Source organism: Phyllostomus hastatus, unplaced genomic scaffold, assembly GCF_019186645.2.
Source record: "Phyllostomus hastatus isolate PE091 unplaced genomic scaffold, TTU_PhHast_1.1 phas_contig_402, whole genome shotgun sequence".
Lineage (NCBI taxonomy): Eukaryota > Metazoa > Chordata > Mammalia > Chiroptera > Phyllostomidae > Phyllostomus > Phyllostomus hastatus.
The window spans coordinates 3,768,459-3,790,939 of NW_025333873.1; the positions used below are offsets into that span (position 1 = coordinate 3,768,459).

At 55.3% G+C, this 22,481-nt stretch overlaps 1 protein-coding gene across 2 annotated transcripts in view; it reads left to right on the forward strand.

Annotated features, from left to right (window-relative positions):
- Positions 1-22,481, forward strand: part of OTOF (otoferlin) — an 86,720-nt gene that overhangs the window by 16,903 nt on the left and 47,336 nt on the right. For both annotated transcript variants that reach the window (XM_045844423.1, XM_045844422.1), the window contains exons 3-5: positions 13,017-13,105; positions 18,419-18,518; positions 21,117-21,298. In XM_045844423.1, coding sequence (XP_045700379.1) covers positions 13,017-13,105; positions 18,419-18,518; positions 21,117-21,298 — 371 coding nt within the window. The remainder of the gene's footprint in view (positions 1-13,016; positions 13,106-18,418; positions 18,519-21,116; positions 21,299-22,481) is intronic.

A 22,481-nucleotide genomic window follows, 5' to 3' on the forward strand; every position in this document is an offset into this window, starting at 1 on the left:
CCTGGGGGCACTCTGCCCCAAATCCTGGGAGGTGGGCTTGCTCAGAGCCCCTTATCTCTGGTTTGCTTGCTGAAGGGACGCCTCCCTCTCCTGCCCCACCCAGACCCCTGTGAGGCATTTCTGCGCCGAGAGCCCCGTGCAGAGCAGAGGAGTGGCCACGCAGGCCCAGCCCACTGCCTGCTGCCGGGTCGGCCCCTTGTTCTCTCTGGAGAAAGGGCCCGTGGGTGCTGAAGGTCTGAAAGTGAGCCCTGAGCTTAGGGCCCAGCAGGACTAGAGAGGGGTTCCCTGGGTTAGTGGGGGGCCCAGGCTAACCCCAGCCGTCTTCCAGCAAAGCCAGTCTCACAGGAGACTCCCCCATTTCTCTAAGAGCTGGGGTACCTCTCCGATGGTCTCCCCAGAAAGCATTGCTTTTCCTCCTGGACCTCGGGCTCAGAGGGTCGAGTTTCTTCCTTGCGTGTGGCACATCACCTCACTGGTCGCCGCAAGGCCCTGTTCTTGTTTCCACGTGTGTCTGTATTCACACGTGTGTGTTCTTTTTTATTCCCATGTTCCTTCCTTCCACATACAACCATTCTGTGTGCTTAATGTGTATCTGTTGGTTTCCTGTGTGTTCTTACAAAATTACTATTATTGTCTGGTGAACATATAATTTACATTCCCTTAAATGGTGTTGTGTTCCATATTTTATTAATGCTTTGTTTCACGGAGCACCATCTTTTAGTTCCCTCCCTCCTGCTTCTTGCTGTGTGCAGTGCAACATGGGACGCGGTCAGCCCGTATTAGGACGACCAACCGTCCTGGTTTGCCTGAGACACAGACTTTCAGAGCTACGAGCAGAAAGGCCTGGCCAAACCAGGACGGGTTGGGCACCCACTCTCCTGCGCACTCCCGCAGGGAGGAACCCCCAGTGTGCCTCCTGATCCCCACCAGCAGAGATGCAGTGAATACTCCTACGCATGCCCGCTTTGGACCTGCACAAGCGTGTCTCTGAGATGCACATCCGCTCTGGAACTGCTGGCTCATAGGGACTGTATACACGCTATTCCACCAGCACCGCCGTGCCGTGGGCCACACTTCCACCCCCGGTGCATTCCGATTCCTGTCTCCCACGTCCTCAGGGACACCTGGTCGTATCGGGCTTTCTGATTTTCACCAGTCTAACGGTGACACCTCATTGTCGTTTTCACGATACACTTAAAGTCTCCTGTTTGTAAATTGCTTGTCTATAGTCTCTGCTCCTTTGTCCTATCTATCTCACTATGTTTTTTTCTTATTGATTTGCCAGAGCTCTTTGTATGGGCTAGATACCAACCCTTTGTTGGTTTTAAACATTGAAACTATTCTCCCCCACTCTGCCATCCGTCCGCCCACTTTGCCCCTGGTGCCCCTCGTTGACGAGACATCCTCAGTCCGGGTGTTTTCAAGTTTTGCTGAAGAAGTCTTCCCACTCTTCTAGGTCACAAGTATGTTTTCCTACATCTTTGGACTTCTGTGGTTATATCTTTTACCTTGTATGCAGTCTTAGGTAGGGGTCCAGTTTTATTGCTGCCCATGCGAGGAGTCACTTTTCCAGCATCAACTTGCCAAGCAATCGTTTCTCTGCATTCATCGCACGTGAAGGTCTGTGCCTGAGCCTTCTGTTCTATCCCTTCAGTCTACTTGACTGTTCTTGAACTTCACCACTCTGTGTTAACTGACAGGGCTCTTTTGTATGTCTTACTGTCCGGTGAGGAAGCGCTCTCTCTTCGCCCTTCTCTTGTAAAGTTGACCTGCTTGTAGACCTTTATTTTTCCAGATAAATTTTAAAGTAAGTTAATTAAGCCCTTCCCAAAACTGAAATTTTGATAAAATTTCATTGAATTTAACAATTAACATATTATAGATGTCAATTTTTCTATAATATTAAATCATCCATTCAAATTACCTATCATCCTCTGCTAGGATTGTAAATTTTTTTTTACACAGAAGTTTTAATGCATTTTTGATTATTTCCTACATGCGTTATGGTTGTGTTGTAATCATGAATGGTACTTTACTTTCATTACATTTCTTAGTTGATTATTGCTTGCATAGAAAAATGATTGCCTCTTCTTTATAAGTACTTCTTCTATCTGGCTAACTTGCTGAACTCTCTTATTAATTTTAATAGTTTGTTGATTCTGTTTTTTTTTAGGTACATGATATTACCCACAAAATGAAGTATTTTATCTCTTCCTTTCCAATCCTACCTCCTTGCTTCTTTATCTTTCCATAGAGCACTGGCCATGATCTCTAGTTCTGTGTTAAACAGTAATGGACATAGTGGATATCCTTTCTGTGTTCTCTATATTAAAGGAAATAAATGAATCGAAAGTCTTGTCATCAAATACAATTGTCGTAACAGGAGCTTACCAGTTAACCTTGTTTACTAGTTTACTAAGAGTGTTTATTATAAAAACTTTATTATAAAAAGTTCAAACGTTGTTGAACTTAATCAAAAGCTTTTTCTGCATCAGTTGAGACAATCATAATTTCCTCCTTTAGTATATTTCATGATGTATTATTTTTAATACATCGTAGATGAAATTGACCAATATTTTTATTTAGGATTTTTGTAGCTATCTTCATAACATTTTTATAATTCCATAATACATACAATTCTCCGGGACAGCCTGTGAAATAGGAATTTACTCCTTCTCAGCATGTTGAAGAATCGGATATAAAAACACGTAAGTGCAGACAGTTTTCGGGAGGGAGCTCCTCGGCTCCCTCTCAATTTCTTTGTGTCATCTTGCACCTATTTTGGATTTTTGGATTTTTCTAGGCAGGTGTACATTTCATATAGGTTTTTTAATTTATTGGCTCATATTGGATCATATTGTTTTTTGTGTGTTTTTTAAGATTTTATTTATTTATTTTTAGAGAGAGAAGGGAGAGAGAGAGAGAGAGAAACATCAATGTGTGGTTGCTGGGGGTCATGACCTGCAACATAGGCATGTGCCTTGACTGGGAATCGAACCTGCAGCACTTTGGTTCACAGCCCACGCTCAATCCATTGAGCTACGCCAGCCAGAGTCATAATGTTTTTTTTAAAAAATTATGCCTGTAGTTGTTTCCCCCTTTTTATTCCATGTTTAATTTATTTGTATGGTCCTTCTGTTTGTCTTGGTCAGTCTTGCTAAAAACCATTTACCTTATTATTCTTCATAAAGAAACCAGCTGTGGCTTCATTAGTCTCTCCTGTTGTTTTGTTCCCCATTTCATCTACTTCTGCTCTTTTCTCATTATTTCTCTCCTGTCGGTTTATTTCCTTCTGTTCTGTGACTCTTTTCCCAACTTCTTGACTGCTAAGCCTCCTATTTTGAAATTTTCTTGTTTCTTAATGAATGTTTTTAAAGCTATAAATTTTGTTCTACCTACAGTTTTAACTGTATCCCACAAATTTTATATGTAGTATTTTCATTACTATTGTTTTAAATATTTCTTAGATTCCTTTATGATTTTCTTTTACTCCCAAGAGTTGTAGAATGCTATTTAGTTCCCAAAGGCATATGATGTTTTAGCTCTTTATTTTGTTCATGTCTAGTTTTATCGAATTACTATGAAAGAACATAGTCATATGTGGTGAACCCTATGGAACTTATTGAGACTTCTGTTATGGACAATTCGTGGTCATAAATGCTTCCTTTGCTCAAAAGAAATGTGTTCAGTGCAGGGTTTTCTATATACGCAGTATAAGCTCGAGCTTATCCTTTATATTATTCAATTTGTGGCTTAGTTTTCTCGGCTCAATCTATCAGTTTCAAAACTGACTGCAGGAGACTCTCCTGTTGTAATTGTTGATCTGTGTATCTCCCCCTCCCATTCTGTCAGTCATTGTTCGGGGTGTTTTGATCCTGTGCTCTAGTTGCCTGTGTGCTCGTGACGGCTGCACCTTCTTGCCTATTTTCCCTTTTACTGGTATTTAGTATCGTTCCTTGTTTCTCATGGTGCTGTTTGCATTAATTTCTATCTAGTCAGATATTAGGATTGCTCTCCTAGTTTGTTTTGGTTCATTTCCATGGTATATCTTTTTCAACCCTTTCGTTTTCTTGGTATGTTTTTTCACTTTTTTATTTTTAATAGTTCTGTGCTTTAAAACTCACATGTGCCTTCATGGGGCATGTACGATTACATCTTATCTTCATATCCAACATGAGACTCTTTGGGTTTTAATTGATTTGTTTCACCCATTTGCATCTATTGTAATTGTTATTGTTATAAGGCTTATTTTTACCGCCATCTTATTTTATATTTTTATTTACTGTGCTTCTATCTGCTTGCTTTTTTCTTTTCATTGACTAGATTGTGTATTCTTCTGTTAGTTGAAAAGTTATACATTTCATTTTTGTTTTCAAGGTAGTTACCCATACTCATAATTATGTATCTCTGTTGATAGCTTAAACAAATCAGTAATATTAATTGCTGCTGACATGACAAGTATTTTAATACTCTCTCATGCCTCTTCAGTTTCCCACCTCAGCCCACACCCTCAAGCTGATATTGTCTAGAATAGAATTTTAATTCTAGGTACTTATGAATGTGTGTTTTCTTTTTCTCTTATTTGCCCTAGCCTTTTTTTCTCTTTTTTAAGACAGCACTAGTCTTTACCAAGATATTTTGATTGCCTTTACTTCTCATATCTCTTGAAGCATCTCTTGGAATTGTGTTCCTTCTTATTTGAGTACTTTCTCCAAAAGCATTTTTAACTTGGGCCTTTTTGTAACAGACTTAAAGCTTTGTAAATCTGAGAATATGTTTTCTTATTTCTTCCAATGTGAATGAATTTGAATGTGAGTTTTACTAGATTGGAAACTCTGGGTTCAAAGTTCTTCCACAACTTCGAACATATCCTTCCGCGTCGCTGCGGAGAAAGAAGGCTGATGGCCGTCCTGTTCTTGCAACTTCATGGGTGACGTCTTCTTTCTCTCTGGGGGGAAAAAAACCCTGCAATTCCTTTTTCTGATATTCTTAAATTGTATTATCATGCTTCTAATTGTGTGTTTCCTTATCTTTCTGGTTTTGCACCATTTTGTGAGCCCTTTCAAACGGAAGGCCTTTCATCTTTCATTTATTATAGCGAATTCTATCTCCATTTTTTTCAACTCTTTCTTCCATTCAGTCTTAACGTCGTTCTCTCCTCCGCCAACTCCTATTACGAGATGTCAGTACTTCTATTTCTAGCTGCCGTTTCTTAGCTTTTATATTTTTGGTGTATCTATCTTTTCCCGCTGTCTTCTGAGGGAGTTCTTCAGGTTGATCTTCCAGATTCACTAATTTGTTCCTCCTTTATGATTCCTTGTCCTGTGTCATGGCTAATGCATTTTTCTATGGTCCGCTTGTTCTAATGCTCCAGTCCGTATACGCTGCTCAGTGTGCTGACTTCCCTTTACAAGACAGGTCCTCCTCTCCAAGTGTCTCTTTCCTTCGCCCTGTCGCCTCTGGTATCAGCTACTCTGGTAACAAGTCCTGGGGAAGCTTCAAAGGCTGGCTGTGCCCATTTCTAGGGGTTGCTGGGGGGGCCTGAGCCCCAGCTGCCAGAGAAAGAGTGGGTGGTGGTGGACGGGGTGGGGTGGGGAGTCTCATCTCAGAGCCTTTAAGGAGAAACAGGGCTGGCAGGGCAGCCTGTTACAGACTCTAAACACACTAGCTGTGGGGCTCGCTGAGAGAGGGTGTGAGCGGCTGGTCTATCAGCACCTATTTTCATCAAGTCTTCTCTCAGCAAGGCTGTTGTCAAAATTTTATCAGTTAAGGAGCAAGCAAGGGTTGCCCCGAGGGGACGTGGGCGGGCGGGGGAGCTAAGAGCAGAAGGTACGGAGATCTCCCCTGACCTATGCTCGCATGGCCGCCTCCGCTCACCCGGCCCAAGGCGGGCAGCTCCATGGGTTTCTCAGGTTTATTTGTCTATGTGTTTGTTTGTTACTTCCTGGAATCCATAGTTCCCTCTTGCCTCGGCAATTCCTCCAGGGTTGACTTTGGGGTGAGAACCAACAGTCCTAGTCACTGTCCGGGCTCAAAGCAGTCGCTTGCCCCTTCTTTCCTAGGCTTGACCTCTGACGTCTGGCTGTGTGTGGGCTGGGAGGACCCATGGCAGACGGTTCCCTTTGAGGCTGGCATTTGGCTGAGCAGGGAGGACCCCCCCACAAACCTCTGTCTCCTCCTCACCCTGGGCCCATCCCACACTCGTGTCCAGAGGCCCAGAGCTACAGGAAGAGGGGAGCAAGGCCTCGACCTTCTCACCTGGGCTCTGGAGCAACCACTGGCCTTTACAGCCCAGGCTGTGCCTCCCCCAGGGAGAGTTCGGTCCTGGACTCCTCCCCTCCCTGGCTGTGTGAATTTCTGCCTCCGTTTCTCAGCCTCAGGGCCCGCATCCGTCAAAGGGGGCCGATGACTGGTATGAAGTCTCTTTGTACAGAGTGATGACCAAAAGGAGGGATTCTAGAACCATTGCTGGGTGCTAACCCAGCCACCTTGGCCTCAGGTGTGTCCCACTAAACAACCTGTCCATTCTCATTTTCTCCTAATTTCCTCAATCAGGGCCCCGAGAGAGAGGGGCCAGGCGGGCGAAGATGCAGGCTGTCTGGCCCAGTCTCTCACAGCTCTGCCTCCCTGGACCTCTGCCTGCCGTGGGTCAGGCAAAGCACCCAACTCCCTCCCTCGCACCAAGTCTCCCAGGGGACATGTCCACCCAGGCCCCCAGCTAGTGAGCAACCTGATGCCCCTTGCAGAGCACCGCCACTCCTTTCCATTAACTGCACCCTGGGACACCTGAGCCACAGGTGTACATGACATTCAAAGTTAATCACCGTGTCCTTCTCAATGCTACCCGGCCTGGGCCAGGTGGAGAGTCAGTCCGTGCCGCCCCCACTTGCAGGACCGTGGTCCCAGTCCCTGATGTGTGCCCAGCCCCGAGTTAGACATACCCCAGAGGGAGAAGCGGGCTCAGTGGCACAGGGAGATTTGTGCAAAAACTTGGGCATGCGGGAGCCTCTGGGTCACTGAGAGAGACCAGGGAGGGGGCAGAAGCCAGCGGGGTACAAGCAAAAGCAGGTGGCAGCATCAGAGAGGAGCCCTGAGTTGGGGAAAAGCAGCTCTCGTGGGGGGAAGTTGTACTCAGCCAAGCAGACAGGGAAGTTTCTGGTTGTCATGGGGGGGGGGGGCCCACTGGCACTGGGTAGAATGGGGGCAAGGACGCTAAATGACGTGGAGCCCTCAGGCCCTCCGATCACTCGCCCCCCACCACCTGCGACAGCCCCGTGGGAGGGTTGTGACAGCAGTTTCCAGAAACAGCAGCACTGTGCTGCTTCCTGAGCAAGTCCTCTTCCGTCCACTGTCCACCTGCAGGGGATGAGGCTCAGGCTCAGAGAACACGAGTCCTGCCCCGGGTGACAGAGCTGTGAGTGGCGAAGCCAGGCTTCCAAGTTCACTCCCAGGTGGATTCTCAGCCCGCTCTGGGTGCAGCGGTAGGAAACAACTCCCTGTCTGCCCCTGCAAGGCTTTGCTGGGTGCGGTCTCTCCACACCCCCTGCCTCCATTTCTCCCTCTGAGAAGTGGCCCACAGCCTGGCCACCACTGGGCAGCAGGGCACACCCCACAAAGCGGGGGCGGGCAGCCTCCCACCCCCTCCCTGCTCAGTGAGGGTCCAGGACTCTCAAACAGAGCCCGGAACTGCGCCCAGGCTGTGCCTGCCTCCCAGCCCGGAGTGGAGACAAACCCTAAACCTCCCTGGCTGGCCCCGAGGGAACCTGCTGTCAGCGGTCCGAGAACAAGCTTGGAAAAGGAACCTCAGCTGCTCCTTGCAAATCCTCCAGAGGCCTGTTGGCTTCCCAGAAAATCCCTTTTCTCATCTTTACTGCGCCCAGGGACTTAGGGAGCCAGCTCAGGGAGGTACAAAGCACCCTGGCCTGGGAGCCAGGAGACCTGGGCTGCAGTCCTCACTGAGGCATTAATAAACTCCGTGACCTTGGGCTGGCTACTCAGCCGCTCTGGGCCTCAGTGTCCCCCTCTGTAAAGTGGGGATATACGCCTCGCTCTGCCTGTCTTACGGAACAAAAGCAGGCTGAAACAGCATGGCTGAAAAACGCAACAAATGTCTCTCCCTCCTCTACTCAGACAGGATGAGAGGGGCTGCGGCCGGCTGGGCTGAGCGAGGAACCTGAGTGGGAGGGCGCGGCCGTGGGAGGAGAACAATGCTCCAGACAACAATGGGGGGAAACGGAGCCTGGATGTGGTGTCTCCTTTCCCAGAGGCTGGAACCTGAGATCCTGCATTTAACTTACAACTCTGGAGGGGGGGGTGGGCTTCACACCAGGCCAGCAGCCAGCAGAGGCCCCTGCCCTGGGGAAATGGGAATGGCCACCCCGGACCCCCCTGAAGCCAGTTTGGTTTGGCTCTCAGCCAGGCCCTGTGTGGCCCAGACCCCACAGGAGAGGCCAGAGTGGCAAGAGTACTTATGGGAATGGTAGGCAAAGCAGCTGCTGTTTGCTGAGCGCTCAGCGTGTGTCAGGGCGGGCTGAGAGCTTTCCATGGGATTACAACTCGGTGCGACCCACCTGGGTCAGTGATGTGTAGCCACATCAGGACTGGGCCCCAAGTGCATCTGATTCCAGAGCCAGTGGCCACTTGCAAAGTGGACAAGGCTCATTCCTGCCCTCCAGGGGCTCAGTCTAGTGGGGAGATGGACCCAGAACAAAGATGGACAATGGGCCTTCTGAGCCCAGAGGATGGACAGTCCAGCGGCTGGAGGGTCAAGGGGACCTACTGTCACCTGTCCACTTTGCTTTCCCCTGGAAGTCATGGGCTGTGGGCTCCGTGGAGCCAGGAATGTACCTGTCTGGTTCCTAAGGGGCCCGGCACCCGATGCAGGGCTCAGGGACTATTGCCGAGTGAGTGGATGAACTCAAGCTGAGTCTTAGGTCTTTAAATTCCCAAGACAGTCTCTTTCCACAGTACCCTAAAGCTTTGCAATGCACACCAAGATTTCTCCCCCACAAAATACAGAACACTGTCTCTTTAAGGATATTGTGGACACTGCCAGTTTAGGCCAGTTCCAGGCCAGTTGATGCGCCCCAGAACAATCCAGGTCATTCTCCAACCCGCATCGGGGAAACCTTTCCGTGGAGTCCTAGATTGCTGGGGCTGATAGGATGCAAACTTGGCCGCCCTGGCCAGCACCAGCCAGGTCAAGGCCAGGCCTGGGGCTGGCGAACTGGGTCACAGCTCCCTGCGCTCCCAGGGTGCCTGAGATGCCCTCAGACAGAGGAGAGGGGGAAATAGAGGAAACAGCCGTGGGAAATTCAAACCAAACCAAAGCCCACATGTCCGCTTCTAAGGAGGGCAAGCAGAAGTCACAAAGAGCACCCCGGGCCCCAGGTCCTGTCCTTGTCACTACCCTTGAGCTGGGAGGCTGGTTACAGGTTGCGAAGCCCTCCCCGTTCTGAACCCCAGCGGGAGGGGGCCAGGTGGGCCAGAGCGGGGGAGGAGGGAAGCTGGCGCTTGCTTTCAGCCGGAAGGTCTTTCCCTGAAGCAGAGGTCCTCCAACTTGGCCTCACGTGGAATCACCTGGGAGCTCTCACCATACCAACACCTGGGCCCCCCGCAGAGCCTGCGGGTGCTCGGTCTCAAACACAGGCTGGGCCTTGGGGGTTCTTTTAAGTGTCCAGAAGCAATTCCAATGGGCAACCATGCTCAGCAACCTCTGCTGGCTGCTGGCCTGGCACAAAGCCCACGTCTCTCTGTCTCTGTCTCTCTTTTTTTCTCTGAGACAGAGAAACAGAGGGAGAGAGGGAGACACAGAGAGACAGAGAGAAATGAATACAAGGTTAACATGGACGGGGTGGTATGGTAACCGAGGAGTGAATGGAGAGGAGGGAAATGGAGAATCCGGGGAGGTGCAGAGTGGGTGGGAAGTGGGGAGGTAGCAACGTGAGGAAAGGGAAGACCCCAAAAGGGGCAGGAAGTGGGCAGTGGCAGAAGCCGATGGGATTGCCTTCCCCTCCTTGGAAAGCCTCCAAGAAGGGCCTCAGTCCCTGGCACCTGCGGTGAACACCCGGGTCCCGGCCCTGCTTTAGCATTTAATCGCCGTGTTCTCTCCTCCTGAGGCTCCTTCCTGGAAAACCTCCTGAAAGGGCTCTCTCAGCCACGGGTCCAGGTCTGCACCCCTGGAGTCTCATCTCCAGGCTGGGCTCCCAGAGGCGCCCCCTGCCCAGCCCTCCCGGGCCCCCCTTCTCCCTGGCCCAGCACACTGCCTCATGATGAGCGGCTTTGCGTTCCTGTGGGCCCTCGGGACCCCTACACTGCACCCTGGGCCGCCGGGCGAGTCGGTGGAGATGGGCAAACAGAAATCACAAGCAGGTTTCTTCTCTCAGTCCCTTTTCCTCAAAATGACTTCCGCTGTTCCTCTGTGTTCACCAAATTGATGTTACTTTTCAACACGCCCTTCCTCTAATGTCATCTCCTTTTCCTCCTCATTTTTCTCTCCTTTCAAAGCTCCAATCCCCCGGTGTTTGATCCTCCCCACTGACCCCGGGGGTGGACCAAACACCCTTGCCCCTTCCTCCCAGGGAAACTGAAATCTTGGCGGCAACCCTGGCCCTCTCCCCTCAGCACTAACGAGGGCGCTAACGAGCTGGCCCTTCCTGAGCTTGGTTATTTCCCCGAAGCCCAGTAAAAGCAACTTCATTAGGAAAACCACAGACTCCGCGGAGCTGGAGGCATCCAGACAGCGGGAGCAGGAGAGGCTTAATGAGGCCTGCGGACCGGACTCCCCGCACCCCTAGGAGTCCGAGGCCTGCTCCGAGCTCGCCCCGCCCCGCCCCGCCCACTCCCCTCTCTGCTCCTCCTCCCGCCCCCCGCCCGCTCTCGCTGAACCAGGGGGCAAGGGAGAGGGGGTGGCTATCAGGGTCCTCCCTGGGACTGGGTCCGTCCTGAAGAGAGGGCACATAAGGCCATTCTTCTGCCCACATTGGAAGTGACCTTCCAGACTGGCCCTGTGCCACCCCAGCCACCCCAGCTCCCAGCCCCCAGCCTGGGAGAAGGAAGCTGGCTTTGCATTGGCAGACTTGCAGGCTGGGCTCCCAGGAGCCTCCCCGGAGCCCGCTCAGCCCCTAGGTTCTCCAGGGCCTGTCACTCCTCTGAGCCCGAGCTCCTCTGTCCCTTCAGCAGAGAACACGCTAGCAGGCCCCAGGCTGTAGTAGAGACTAAATGGACTGATGCACCTACAGCATGCAGACCCCTGCACGATAAAAAGTTCTCTGTACATAGCAACTGTTGTCACTCTTACTATCATCATTATTCATCTCTAGCCTATTGAACAGGGTGAATTTGGTGGGGGTATACAAATGAAACAGAATTTAAAATCCACTGCCTTCCACGGCTCTGCCAAAACCTGCCTTGACACCGTCTCTCAATGGCAGTTCGAGGAGACCTCAGGGCTTTCCCATCACTTTCAGTTATTCAAAGTCAAGTTCAGAAGGGTTGACAACTCCAAACTGTCATCCTCCTTACGCCTGGTCTTCTCTGGTCTCTGGGGCTTGCGGCTCAAGGCGCAGAGTGGGGCGGGGTGCCGGCTCAGGCCCCCCACATCTCCTCCACTCCAGCTGGGGGAGGGGAGATAGGGTCTGATTCTTGTTCTCTGCCACGGATGCAGCCCCTCCTCATGGTTCGGCAGCTCGTCTGATGACCTCCAACTGGCCCTGGGGGCCATCGTTGTGGCGGGCCGGCCACCGCCGGCTGGCTCACAGGACATTGTCCAGGAGGGCTCTGTGGAAGCCCGTAGCAGCCTCACGCCGTATGGATGGCCAGCCCAGGAGAGCTGGCTGCACCCCACCCGACTCCTGCACCACCGCCTCACCTAAGCTCAGGACCCCTCCCCGGCATGCAGCCTTGGGTGGGGTGGGTGTCAGGGGCCAGCTTGAGCCTGACTGCCCTTCTCAGTCCCCCCTTGGCCCACAGAGCATAAACCACACACTCGAGGAACCCCACACTGGCACACCAGTCTCCTCGCTGGCCGCTGTCCTGGCCCCGAGGTGCTCTGTGGGTCTCCCGAGAGGCTCGGGGGACAAACCAGCGAGTCCACTGCCCAGGCAGATACCACTAGGAACTCAGATGCCAGCCTGCCCTTCCTGTGGCTCCTCCGCCTCTCCGAACTGTCGCCCCAGGACAGTGCCACACCAGCACTGCGCCTAGGGTGGATTCTCTCTGCACTCCCCCTCCCTGGTCTTGTTCTGCATCCCAGGGAGTGCTGGGCGAAGGCTGCGGGTAGCTGGCCTTTGGGGCAGTCCTGAGGGAGCTGCTGCTTGGCACCTTTGGCTTGTTTTGGGTCCTTGCTGCCGGTGCTGGGGCATCGGGAAACCCCCCACTCACATCATTGTGATTGAATTAATAATGACGCCAAGATGGAAGTGGTGAGGGGAGGTCTGGAAACAGTGAGTGGGAGACACGCTGACCCTCTTCTGTGACCCTGATAACACTGCACGGCTAAAATCTGTTCCCCAGAGTTAACACTGCCCATGTGAGGGGTGGTTTGACCAGAAGGGGGGAGCCCGCACTTCCCACCCTGAGCAGAGCTTGGTCAGTTAGAATGAGTCTGATGGGGACACGGCGAAAACCAAGGTCATGAACCACAATCTTTGCCGTTGCCCCGGAGTGCCCCCCTGGTGCACCACCCCACTCATGTGCACACCCAGGAGTCGGGAGGCCACTGTGAGGCCGTGGAAGGAGCGCTGGGCTGCGAGTGGGAAGTCCTGGTCAGCACCAGGTTCTTCCACACAGCATACGACCTCCTGCAGGTCACCGGGGGCCTCCCGCTACTCCCTTTGAAAGGGGAGTGGGCAACAACCCCGCACTCTCAGGCGGTGGCTGGCATTACATGAGGTGTGAACTTGGCCCCTGTGGAGCGCTGGGCTGATGTGAGGGGCCAGCTCACCAGGGATCCCTCCCAGTCCCCACTTCCCTCCTGTCATTTCCACCCAAGGCCACAGCAGTCCCTCTCTCCTCAGACCTTCCAGTGGCCAGTGGCCAGCAGCATCGACAACAATGAGATCCTCGAGATTCAGATCTTCAACTACAGCAAGGTCTTCAGCAACAAGTAAGCGTGGGCTGGGGGAGGAGCGGTGGGGCCGCAGGGGCTGCGGGCTGCCCTCTCCTTTGGGTTTTAAAGGGGGCTCACACCCCTAACCTGCCCTGGATTGATCTCAAAAGACCCTCTACCTGCTCCCTCACATTGTCCTCAGAGTCCCCCGGGCCTCCCAGTCACTACCGGTCCAGAACACCCCACCCTCCCGTTCATCCCATCTGTCCCCTGCTCCACCACAATGTGGTCTCCTGTCCCCTTCTTTCAGTCTTCCCCTGGTGCCATGCTGGACAGCGGGGCCCAGCACAGGAGCTAATGTCATGGCTGCTGGTCTCCCCAGGTGACCATCTGTGGCCTCGAGGGCAAGCTCGTCTCGCCTGTGCAAGGCCAGCACTCTGAGGCCGTTAAGCACGATGGTTTAGGAGTCAGGCAAACCTGACCTCAGGTCCCAGCTCAGCCACCTCCTGGGTGACCCTGAGCAGGTTACACCATCTCCCTGAGTTCAACACACTCACGTGGAGAAGGGATGAGTACTTACCTCTGAGGGAAGCTGCGAGAATTGAGACAGATTCAGTCATTTGTTCATTTGTTCAGTCATTTGTTCATTCTCCCAAACGTTTACTAAGCGCCTGCTGTGCGTCAGGCGCCGGACCGGTGCTGAGGACAGCGAGGCGCCGACCCGCATGGAGCTTGTGTTCTGTGACAAAGTGCACCCGCCACGTGAGCACCCTCACTGCTAGAAGTTCAGCAGAGGGTCCCGTCCATCTCTCTGGGCGACAAGCAGAATTCAGAACGATGTGAATAGTCTGGAGTGGTGGCTGAGTAGAATAAACGTCAGTCCCTGTCTTGGGTTCAAAACCAATGGCTCTGGGCTTCCCAGCCAGCGAAGCTACACCCACAGCTTGGGCGGTGCCGGGGGCCCTGGACGACGACTTCGCGCGAGTGAACAAATAAGTGTGTCCATGGGGTCAGGAGGCCGGGTGTGCAGGGCTGGGAGGGTCTGGGGGCCGCTCTCTTCCGAAGGGTTCAGGGCACTTCAGGGAAAGAGCCCGGTCCCATGACGGATGCCTTGGGGGACACGGAGGTAAAGGAGGCCTGTGTGAGAAACGGAACTGATTTGGCTGGAAGTGGAGGGCGGCTTGGAAAACGGGCCCCTCACCCAGTGAGCAGTCCCAGGGGCTGCTGGGAGGAGGAAGAAACGGGGAGTGAAGGGAGAAAGGGTCCTGGTCAGGGCCAGGGGGCCCCCCGGTGGGCTCGGCTCAGCCCCGTTTTGAGTCAAGCCCTCCTTCAGGAGCCTTGGACTTCCCTGTGAGGATGAGGTGTTGGGTCCAGAGGGTCTCGAGCTTCCCCTGCCTATCCAGGACCCTGGGGGGATGGCCTGACCCAGGTACCGGTCTCCGGGGTCCTGAATAATTCAGGAGCCAGGGCAGCGGTGGAGGCCTGGCCACCGTGGGCACCTGACACCAGCTCCCGGGGGGAAGGCAATGAATTATTGACAGGTCCCGGTGCCTGGTTGCAGCTCCATTGTGGTCAGTCTGCAGGCTGGCGTGTGCCTGAGGCTACTCCCTGATGGCTGATCCCTGGGGAGTCCTCCCTGGGGGCCAGCCTGGCCCCCTGGGCAGCTGTGAGCTCTTTAGGGGATGCCCTCTTTGTGGTGGGGACCCTGGGTGGGTCCCATAAAGGAGGCTGTCAGAGGAGCGAAGGTTGGGCCCCAGCTCCTTTGCCTAACAGACGAAGGAAATTGAAGCCCAGAGAGGGCCCTGGCCCAGGGTCACACAGCAGGGTCCTCCACCCAGGCCTCCTGGGCCCTGCCCACCCAGGCCTCCTGGGCCCTGCCCTCCCAGGCAGCTGTTCCGAGCTCCCCCACTCCGAGGAGGAGACGCAACAGGCAGAGCCCACTGAGTTTGCAGCCAGACTGGACAAAGGGCAACCGGGCTGGGAGGGGTTGCCTGGGGAGTCACCGTGCACCCCGAAGTCAGGGCTCCCCTCCTGTCTGTGGAGGGGACTGAAGGGCCCATTTCTTTGAAAGCAGTGCTGAGGACTGAGGCGCGTGTTTGGAAGCTGCGTTTTCACAGCGAGCATCGTTTCTGCTTAGACGGCACATTTGCAGACCTGCAGGAAGAGCGAAGGTTTATAAAATGCTCTTCTTCATACTTTACATAACACTGAGACAGTATCTATTGCCCATTTCAAAGAATACTATTTTTTATCTTTGTTTGATGGAAGTTGGGGGTCCCTGTTAGGAGTTAAAACTCCCCTGTTAAGGGGTGGGGGTAACAAGCTTATTCTCTCTGCCACGCTGGTGTCCAGCCCCACCCTCTGGGCCCGGCTCTGTGAGGCTGTGCCTCTGCCCCCAACGCCCATCCCGCAGAGGAAGCCAGCCCTGCACAAACCACCGGCAGCACGCCCCCTGCGGCGGAGAAGGGGCTGACAGACAGCCGAGTGTGTGGTGTTAGAGGAGTTTCACTGGAGTGCTCTCCCGGCCACACAGCACAGCAAAGCGAATGCCATCACCTCCTTTGGGGAGATGGATAAAAAGCAAGGCTCAGAGAGCTTAGGGAACTGGCCCAAGTCACACAGCTGTCAGGTGGTGGACCCCGCCTTAGACCCCACTCGGTCTGACTCCAGAGCGCATGCTCTTTGCACCGTCTATGCTGCCTCCCCTTAGGGGCGGCCCTAGTCTGTGTGTGCCTGGGGAGGCTTGGGTCAGGGCTTGAGGGGCAGGGAGGGCGGGGGTTGCCAGAAGGCGGACCTGGGCTTCCTGTGTGACAAAAGCAGTGGCAGCATGGACTAGCTGTCAGAGTAGCTGCTGAACGGTGGGAACCCACGGGGGTGGGTGCCAGGCAGGGGCTGAGAGCGTGTGTCAGGAGGGTGTTTAAGGGACTCCTTCCTAACAGAACGCTGGGCAAGCCCTCCTCTTGGGTCCCTCTGGAGTCTAAAAGTCTGAGACACGACCTTAGTTAAGGCTGGGAGGCACCAGAGGCTTCTCTGAGCTCTGGTGGGGGAATAGCTCCACCCTGCCCCCTGGGGGTGTCTTGTCACATTGCAGCATCTCTGCTTGTCCTCTGGGGCACCTGCTAGGGAAGGATGTCACTGAGTTCATCGGGTGCCTTACGGCTCCTAGTGGGACTAAAACAGCCTGAAGTTCCAGTCAGCAAAGAGCAGCCGTAGAACAAGAATTCTCAGCATGGTTCCCCCTCTCCCTTGCCATCAGCTGCTGCAGCGGCAGCAGAAACACACATTCTCCAGCCCCACCCACCTCTGAATCAGATGCCCTGAGGTGGGGCGGGGGGTGAGCTGGAGCTGGATCCTACCAGCTCCCGAGAGTGGAGGTGCTGGGTGTGAGTCTCTCCCAACTCTGCGCTCGGCAACCTCCTGTAGGAAGCCTGAAATTGGCCGGGCTTGGGGCCAGGGGGGCGGGGTGGGGGTGAGCAGTTGCAAAAGCTACAGGTCAGGCCTGCCCTTCCCCTCCCCCAGCCAGTCATGAAACACTTGCCAGCGCAACCGGGCAGGGGTGGGCCCCCGGCCACCTGTGCTTTAACAGGCCCTGCAGACGAGTCTGTGCATGCCGATGTCTGACCCACTGACTTGGGACGGGAAGAGGGGAGGCTGCAGAAAGGCCAGAGCATTCCTTCACACCTGCAGTCTGCTGATAGAGTGTCCGCACAGATCAGACGCTACGAGCCCACCTCCTTCACTCTAGAAGGACACAAGGAGACTCGGGGCAATGGCTTCGGGTCCCCCAATCCCCAGGTGGGCGGGTGCTCCTCTCTGTGCACTGCCTGAGCTGGGGGGAAGCCTTAAGGCAGGGCTAGGGCTGAGAAGCTGCTAGGAGCCGTGCCAGGCTGCAGCGGGGAGGAATGGTATGAACAGTTGTGCCCTCAGGGAGGGAGGGTGAGCTGGCAGGCGGGACTCTGGGCTCCAAAGGGAAGCCCTTCTTGGTCACCCGGCATGGCTGCTCCCACGTGGACGCCGTGCCCGTTAAGTGGGAATCGGCCCGATACCTCCCCTCACCCGGACCTGCCATTAATGCGCTGCATCTTCTCCTGTTTTCTCTCCACCTCACCTGTCTCCTCTGTAAATCGAGGGCAGCGCCAGAGGACCCGGAGCCCCATCCAGTGCTCACGCGCTGTGGGGGCCCTCCTCAGCTTTCGTCCCTTCGCCCGGAAATGGGGTGTCTGTGTTCACCGACCACACGTGGAGCTGCCCCGCGAGGACGTCCCTCTGAGTCCCCGTTCTCCCCCAGAGCACGAGCCTTCAGACCGCAGGGTGCAACGGAGTTCGAGGCGACTCCGTCGGCATTGATGGGGGTCCCACTGCTGTTCATTAACTCAGCCAGCAGATATTGGGGTCGCCAGTGCGCCCGAAGTGTCACATAGAGGCCAGAAACAGAAAACAAAGCACTGCCCTGGAGACACGCACAGTGTGGGGCCCAGAGACACACATAGTGTGGGGCCCCGGAGACACGCACAGTGTGGGGCACGGTGCCCCACCCCCATGACACCCGGGCTGCGTTTGCAGTGCTGTGTGCCGGGCACCCAGATGTGACACATTTGGCACGGAGGGTTACAGGACTGCCATCCTGTAAACGACTGCTCTTTCAAGGAGGGGTTGTTAGCTCATCTTCGGAGAGAACTGGGGCTGGGTGACTGGCTGGTAAGAGGCAGAGCTGGGTTGCAAATCCAGTGCCTCTGACTCCAGATCTGGGCTCCTCACAGCCCTGTGCTGCCTCTCCCCTGGGGGGATGGGGGTCCCGCAAGCAGATGTGTCCTCCCTCTGGAAGATGTTGCAGAATGGCGGTGCGGGCATCACTACAGATGAAACAGGGTCCAGTGAGCCAGTGGTGTCGTGGGGGCAGGGACGCTGGTCACAGGCTCGAGCCACTCTTCCACGAGCCACGTGGAAGAGTGGCTCATGTGTACAGGAGCCTCCGTTCCTTCCCCAGCAGCCTCTGTGCTGGACATCTGGCAGCTGCTCTGCAGGGGCTCAGCTGAACCCCGATTCCACATACCCGAGGGGCTAAAGGCTGTGCCATTCTACGCTGTCTCCTAGTCTGTGACCATCCCACTGGGGGCTCACTGCCCTCGGGCTCCCCCAGGAACTCGGGCCCATGCATACACCACACACCGTTGTCGGGGGTTGCACGCCCTCCTGGAAGTGCAGCCCTGGCTCCGAGGCCATCTCCCACAACCCCGGCCCGGAGTCTGAGCAGGTCCCCCTCTCTCCAGCCCTCTCGTCTCCTTCCCGGACACTCACAGCCTCTTGGGATGTCAGCTCCTCACTCTGGCCTCTTCACCTGAAAGTGCCATGTGCCCCTGCCATTCATAGGCTCATTGGGACCTTCCGCATGGTGCTGCAGAAGGTGGTGGAGGAGAACCACGTGGAGGTGACCGACACGCTGATTGACGACAACAATGCTCTCCTCAAGGTGGGTGTGCCCCCAGTCCCCGGGCTTGCCCATTGTGGGGCCTCCTCCCCACACACAGAGTGGTCTGGGGACACTCCTTCTGGATTGAGAGGTGACTCAGGTCAGGCTCTGACAGCGTCCCTCTGCCTGGTGACTGAGGCCAGAGCCCTCAGGGTGTGGCCCTGTCTGCTGTCCCAAAGTGGACGCCGCAGCAGCCCACTCTTCTCTAGAGTGCAAGAGAAGGGCGACTGCGGACACCCTTCCTTCCCCACCAAGGGCTCCTTCCACGCGGACCCAGCTCAGGAATCACCAGTGGGGTCTCCCTGGTCATCCGAAGGCCAGGCTGGGCTCTGCTGGCCATTCCAGGGCATGGTCTTCCTCACCACACTCTTGGCTCCTCTCTAAGACCAGCCATTCTGCGAGGACAGGGACCTCACCTCCGTTCCATTTGTCACACCCCATCCTAGCACTTCTGAATGAGCACCAGTGCACCGACAAGGCTCAGTCTGTCAGCACCTGACACGCATGCTCACCCGGGAAGGAAAGAAAGCGTTCTGCCTGCCCAGACCCCGGGCTCTGCTCTGAGGCACCTACCCCCTTGAGTTCATTTACGTCCACTCACGGGCTTGGTGGCGAGAAACACGGCTGCTGAGGACGAACCTTAGTTAGGCCACACACTAACTGTGTGACTCGGGCAGGTGACATGGCATCTGCAAAGGGAGCAAAGTGATAGTATCTGCTTTACAGGATTGTTCAGAGGACTAAAAGAATACACAGGAAGCGCTTAGAACAGCTAAGCACATAGTAAGTGCTCAATTAATATACAAGCCATGATCTCCTGACCCCAGCCTGCCCATGTGTAAAATGGATCTGGACCAGGGTCCTTCCCCCAGGTCCCGTATTGGGCAGCCCTAGGTCATAGCCGTCAGAACAGCCTCGGAAAGCAGCACTGCAGCCCCAGGGAGCTGCAGTGGGTAGAGCCCCCTCTGGGCACCGTCAGTGTGGGGCAGAGCTTCCCGTGGTGCCTTCGTGTGTCAAGACACTTCCCTGCTGAGAACAAGGAGAGCATCTGGGGCCTCTCTGCTTGGCCCAGCCGGGTGGTTCTCTCTGCTGGTAGGTGAGGACAGGGGGTGCTCCTTGAAGTCAGGGGGCCGGGGTGTCAGTCACCCCAGTGAGGAGAGACAGGGTGCAGAGCATGCTACGTTCCTGTGGGAATGGAGGACTTGGAAGAGAACCAAGGTGCCTGGAGGAAGGGAACAGAGTGGGGGAAGTGAGACGAGAGAGAGAACGGGGAAGTGGGCGGGGCGGGGGGCGGCCAGCCAGCCCACGCCCTGTGTTCCTAGAATCATGCTTAGGGATTCAGCCACCTGCTGCCCATTGTATGAAGGTGACCCTGACATCCTAGATGGAAAATGGCTTCGGTCAAGGTCAGACCGCTGAGCAACAGCAGGGTCAGCCCTGGAATGCAGGGCTTCCGATTCCAGGCCACCACATTCCCACAGTGCTGTCTGCCTGGCCACAGCCACAGGCCCGCGCTGGCCCAGTGGGAAGGACACAGGGTTTGGAGTCTGCCAGGCTGGGCTCCAGTCCAGCTCCAGCACTCCCCAGCTGTGTGACTTAGAGCAAGTAACTAAACCTCTCTGAGCGCAGGAAGGGTAGGTTGAAGTACTGAGAAGATTAGGTGAGTTTATATCACAGCCTGGCGCAGTGAGGGTTCAGAAAGTGTGGGCCCCCTTTGCTTCCCTTGGGGAGTCTGAGCCTGGGCATTCGGAGGCCCACCCACCGGGTGAAGGGTGCCCGTGTGGGTGTCAGGAACAAGGAAGTGCGGGCCTGCCTGGAGCCCCCAGCACCCAGGCTGGCTGAGGGAGTGACTGGGAGTCCTCCCTGTGCCCCGGGGAGAAGCGAGAGCCGAGAGGAGGAGCGCGGCCCGAGGACACAGAGCAGGAGGCCCAGTCAGGGTTCCTCAGTGCACAGCCTGGGCCCAGGGCTGGGGCCCACTCTCCCCCAGAGGAAATCCCAGGGCACCCCCAGGGCCCTTCCTTTCCAGGGTAGGAGGGTGGGGGTCAGGCGAGCTCAGACGAGTGCTGACCCCGCCTCTTTGGAGGGCATCGGGGGCTGGGGACCATCTCCAGGAGAGCACACTCAGCTCCTGTCCTGCATCTCCAAGGAGCCTCAGGAGTGAGGGGAGGCCAGCCGACTTCAGGCAGGTGCTCCCCGCCCCCCCCCACCCCGCCTCCCTGCAGGCAGCCCTGATGCTTAGGACTCCTGGGGACACTGAGTGATGCTCTTGATTGTGTACACAGTGGACTCAAGACTCCACCCCCAGTCCAAGGTCAACTCTCCAGACCGGCCCCTGACCTTGGGCAACAGGGAGGAATAGAGCCAAGAGCGGGAGCCTGTCACAGGTTGACCCGACTACTCTGTGCAGAGTTCGTCCTTCCGAGCCCCTGTTTTCTCACCTGCTAAGTGGGAGAGTAGGGGGCGAGTAACACACAGCTGGCCTTCCTCCATGAGATCGGGGCGGGCGAGCACTTTGCCAGCTCCACAGGGCAGCAGAGCAGGCGGGGCTGCCATTGCTCCTGCCCTCCAAGCTGCTCACCACGCGCCTCTCTCCCGCAGACCAGCCTGTGCGTGGAGGTCCGGTACCAGGCCTCGGACGGCACAGTGGGCTCCTGGGATGACGGGGACTTCCTGGGAGACGAGTCCCTTCAGGAGGAAGAGAAGGACAGCCAGGAGACAGACGGGCTGCTCCCCGGCTCCCGCCCCAGCTCTCGGACGCCGGGCGAGAAGAGCTTCCGGAGGTAACAGGCTGGGGCCTCTGGCTGCCCGCTGTCCCCAAAGACACAGGGTACATGCCTGGTCCCCCAGAAAGGCCCCTTTGGGCCTGACTACGCCTGAAAGAGAACAGGGCTGAGTTACTGGAAAGACATGTAAGCGGGGGAAGGTGTTTCTGCAGCAACCCCCTGCTCTGGAAGTCAGCGGGGAGGTGCAGGGTGGCTGGCCCCTGCCCCCTCACAGAGGGGGGGAAGCTGACAGGGAGGCCTGATCTCTCTGGTCAAGACCCAGCGGTGCCAGACCAGCCCTGGCAGCCAGGCCTCCGCCCCCGCCGAGTGAAAGCCCAGGCCAGGTGGCCCCTCCTGCCGGAGTGCAGCCAGGGGTCCTGGCTGGGACCCAGACTGTCCTCTGTCGAGAACACTCGCTGACACCTTCAGTGTCCAGAATTCACACCTGCAGATGTCCTGCCATGCATGTGACAGGAAGCTGTGTCCAGGCCTGTGCTTTCCAAATGTATTTAAAAAAAAAGAAAAAAAAAGGAAACACAATATATTCCTCTCAGAGCCCGGAGAGACAGAATCTGGGCTACTGAACTACGTGTAGGCGCCAAGGTCACCAGGGAGAATGGGTGAGCTGCAGGTGAGGGGAGGGCCCTTCTGAGGAGGGGGCGGGCTCAGAGAGAGGGAGATGCCCCTCCCACTGCAGTCATCTCCCTCCACCCTCCCGCCACCCTTTCTTTTCCACGGAAAATTCATTTAGTTCCTGTCCCCAAAACACACTTATTCTAAATTAGCGGAACTGAATTTGATACTTTTATTGGACACATGTTTTCCTTCTTTGCACTTGAACCGCTCCCCCCACCCAACACACACACAACCGCAGACACACGCACACAGACAGGAGCCTAAGAAACCCGGGGGGCTGCTGGGGAGTAATACTAATGAGGTCAAATGCCCCGACCTTTGACTTCAGGCACCTGTGAGGAGGGGCGCCAGCTGGGAGCCCGCCCTCCTTAGACTCCAGGATGGTGGGGGGGGGGGCGGGGGGAGTGTGTGTATTGGCCTCAGGAGACCCAGGTCTGAGTCCCAGCTCCGCCTCTCACTAGCCTTGTGACCCTCGGCCAGCCACATTCTGTCTCCCATCTCCTCCCACCTGTAAAACAGGGCCCAGAACAACGTTGTTGTCGTTGTCGTTGTCGGGGGAGCCAAC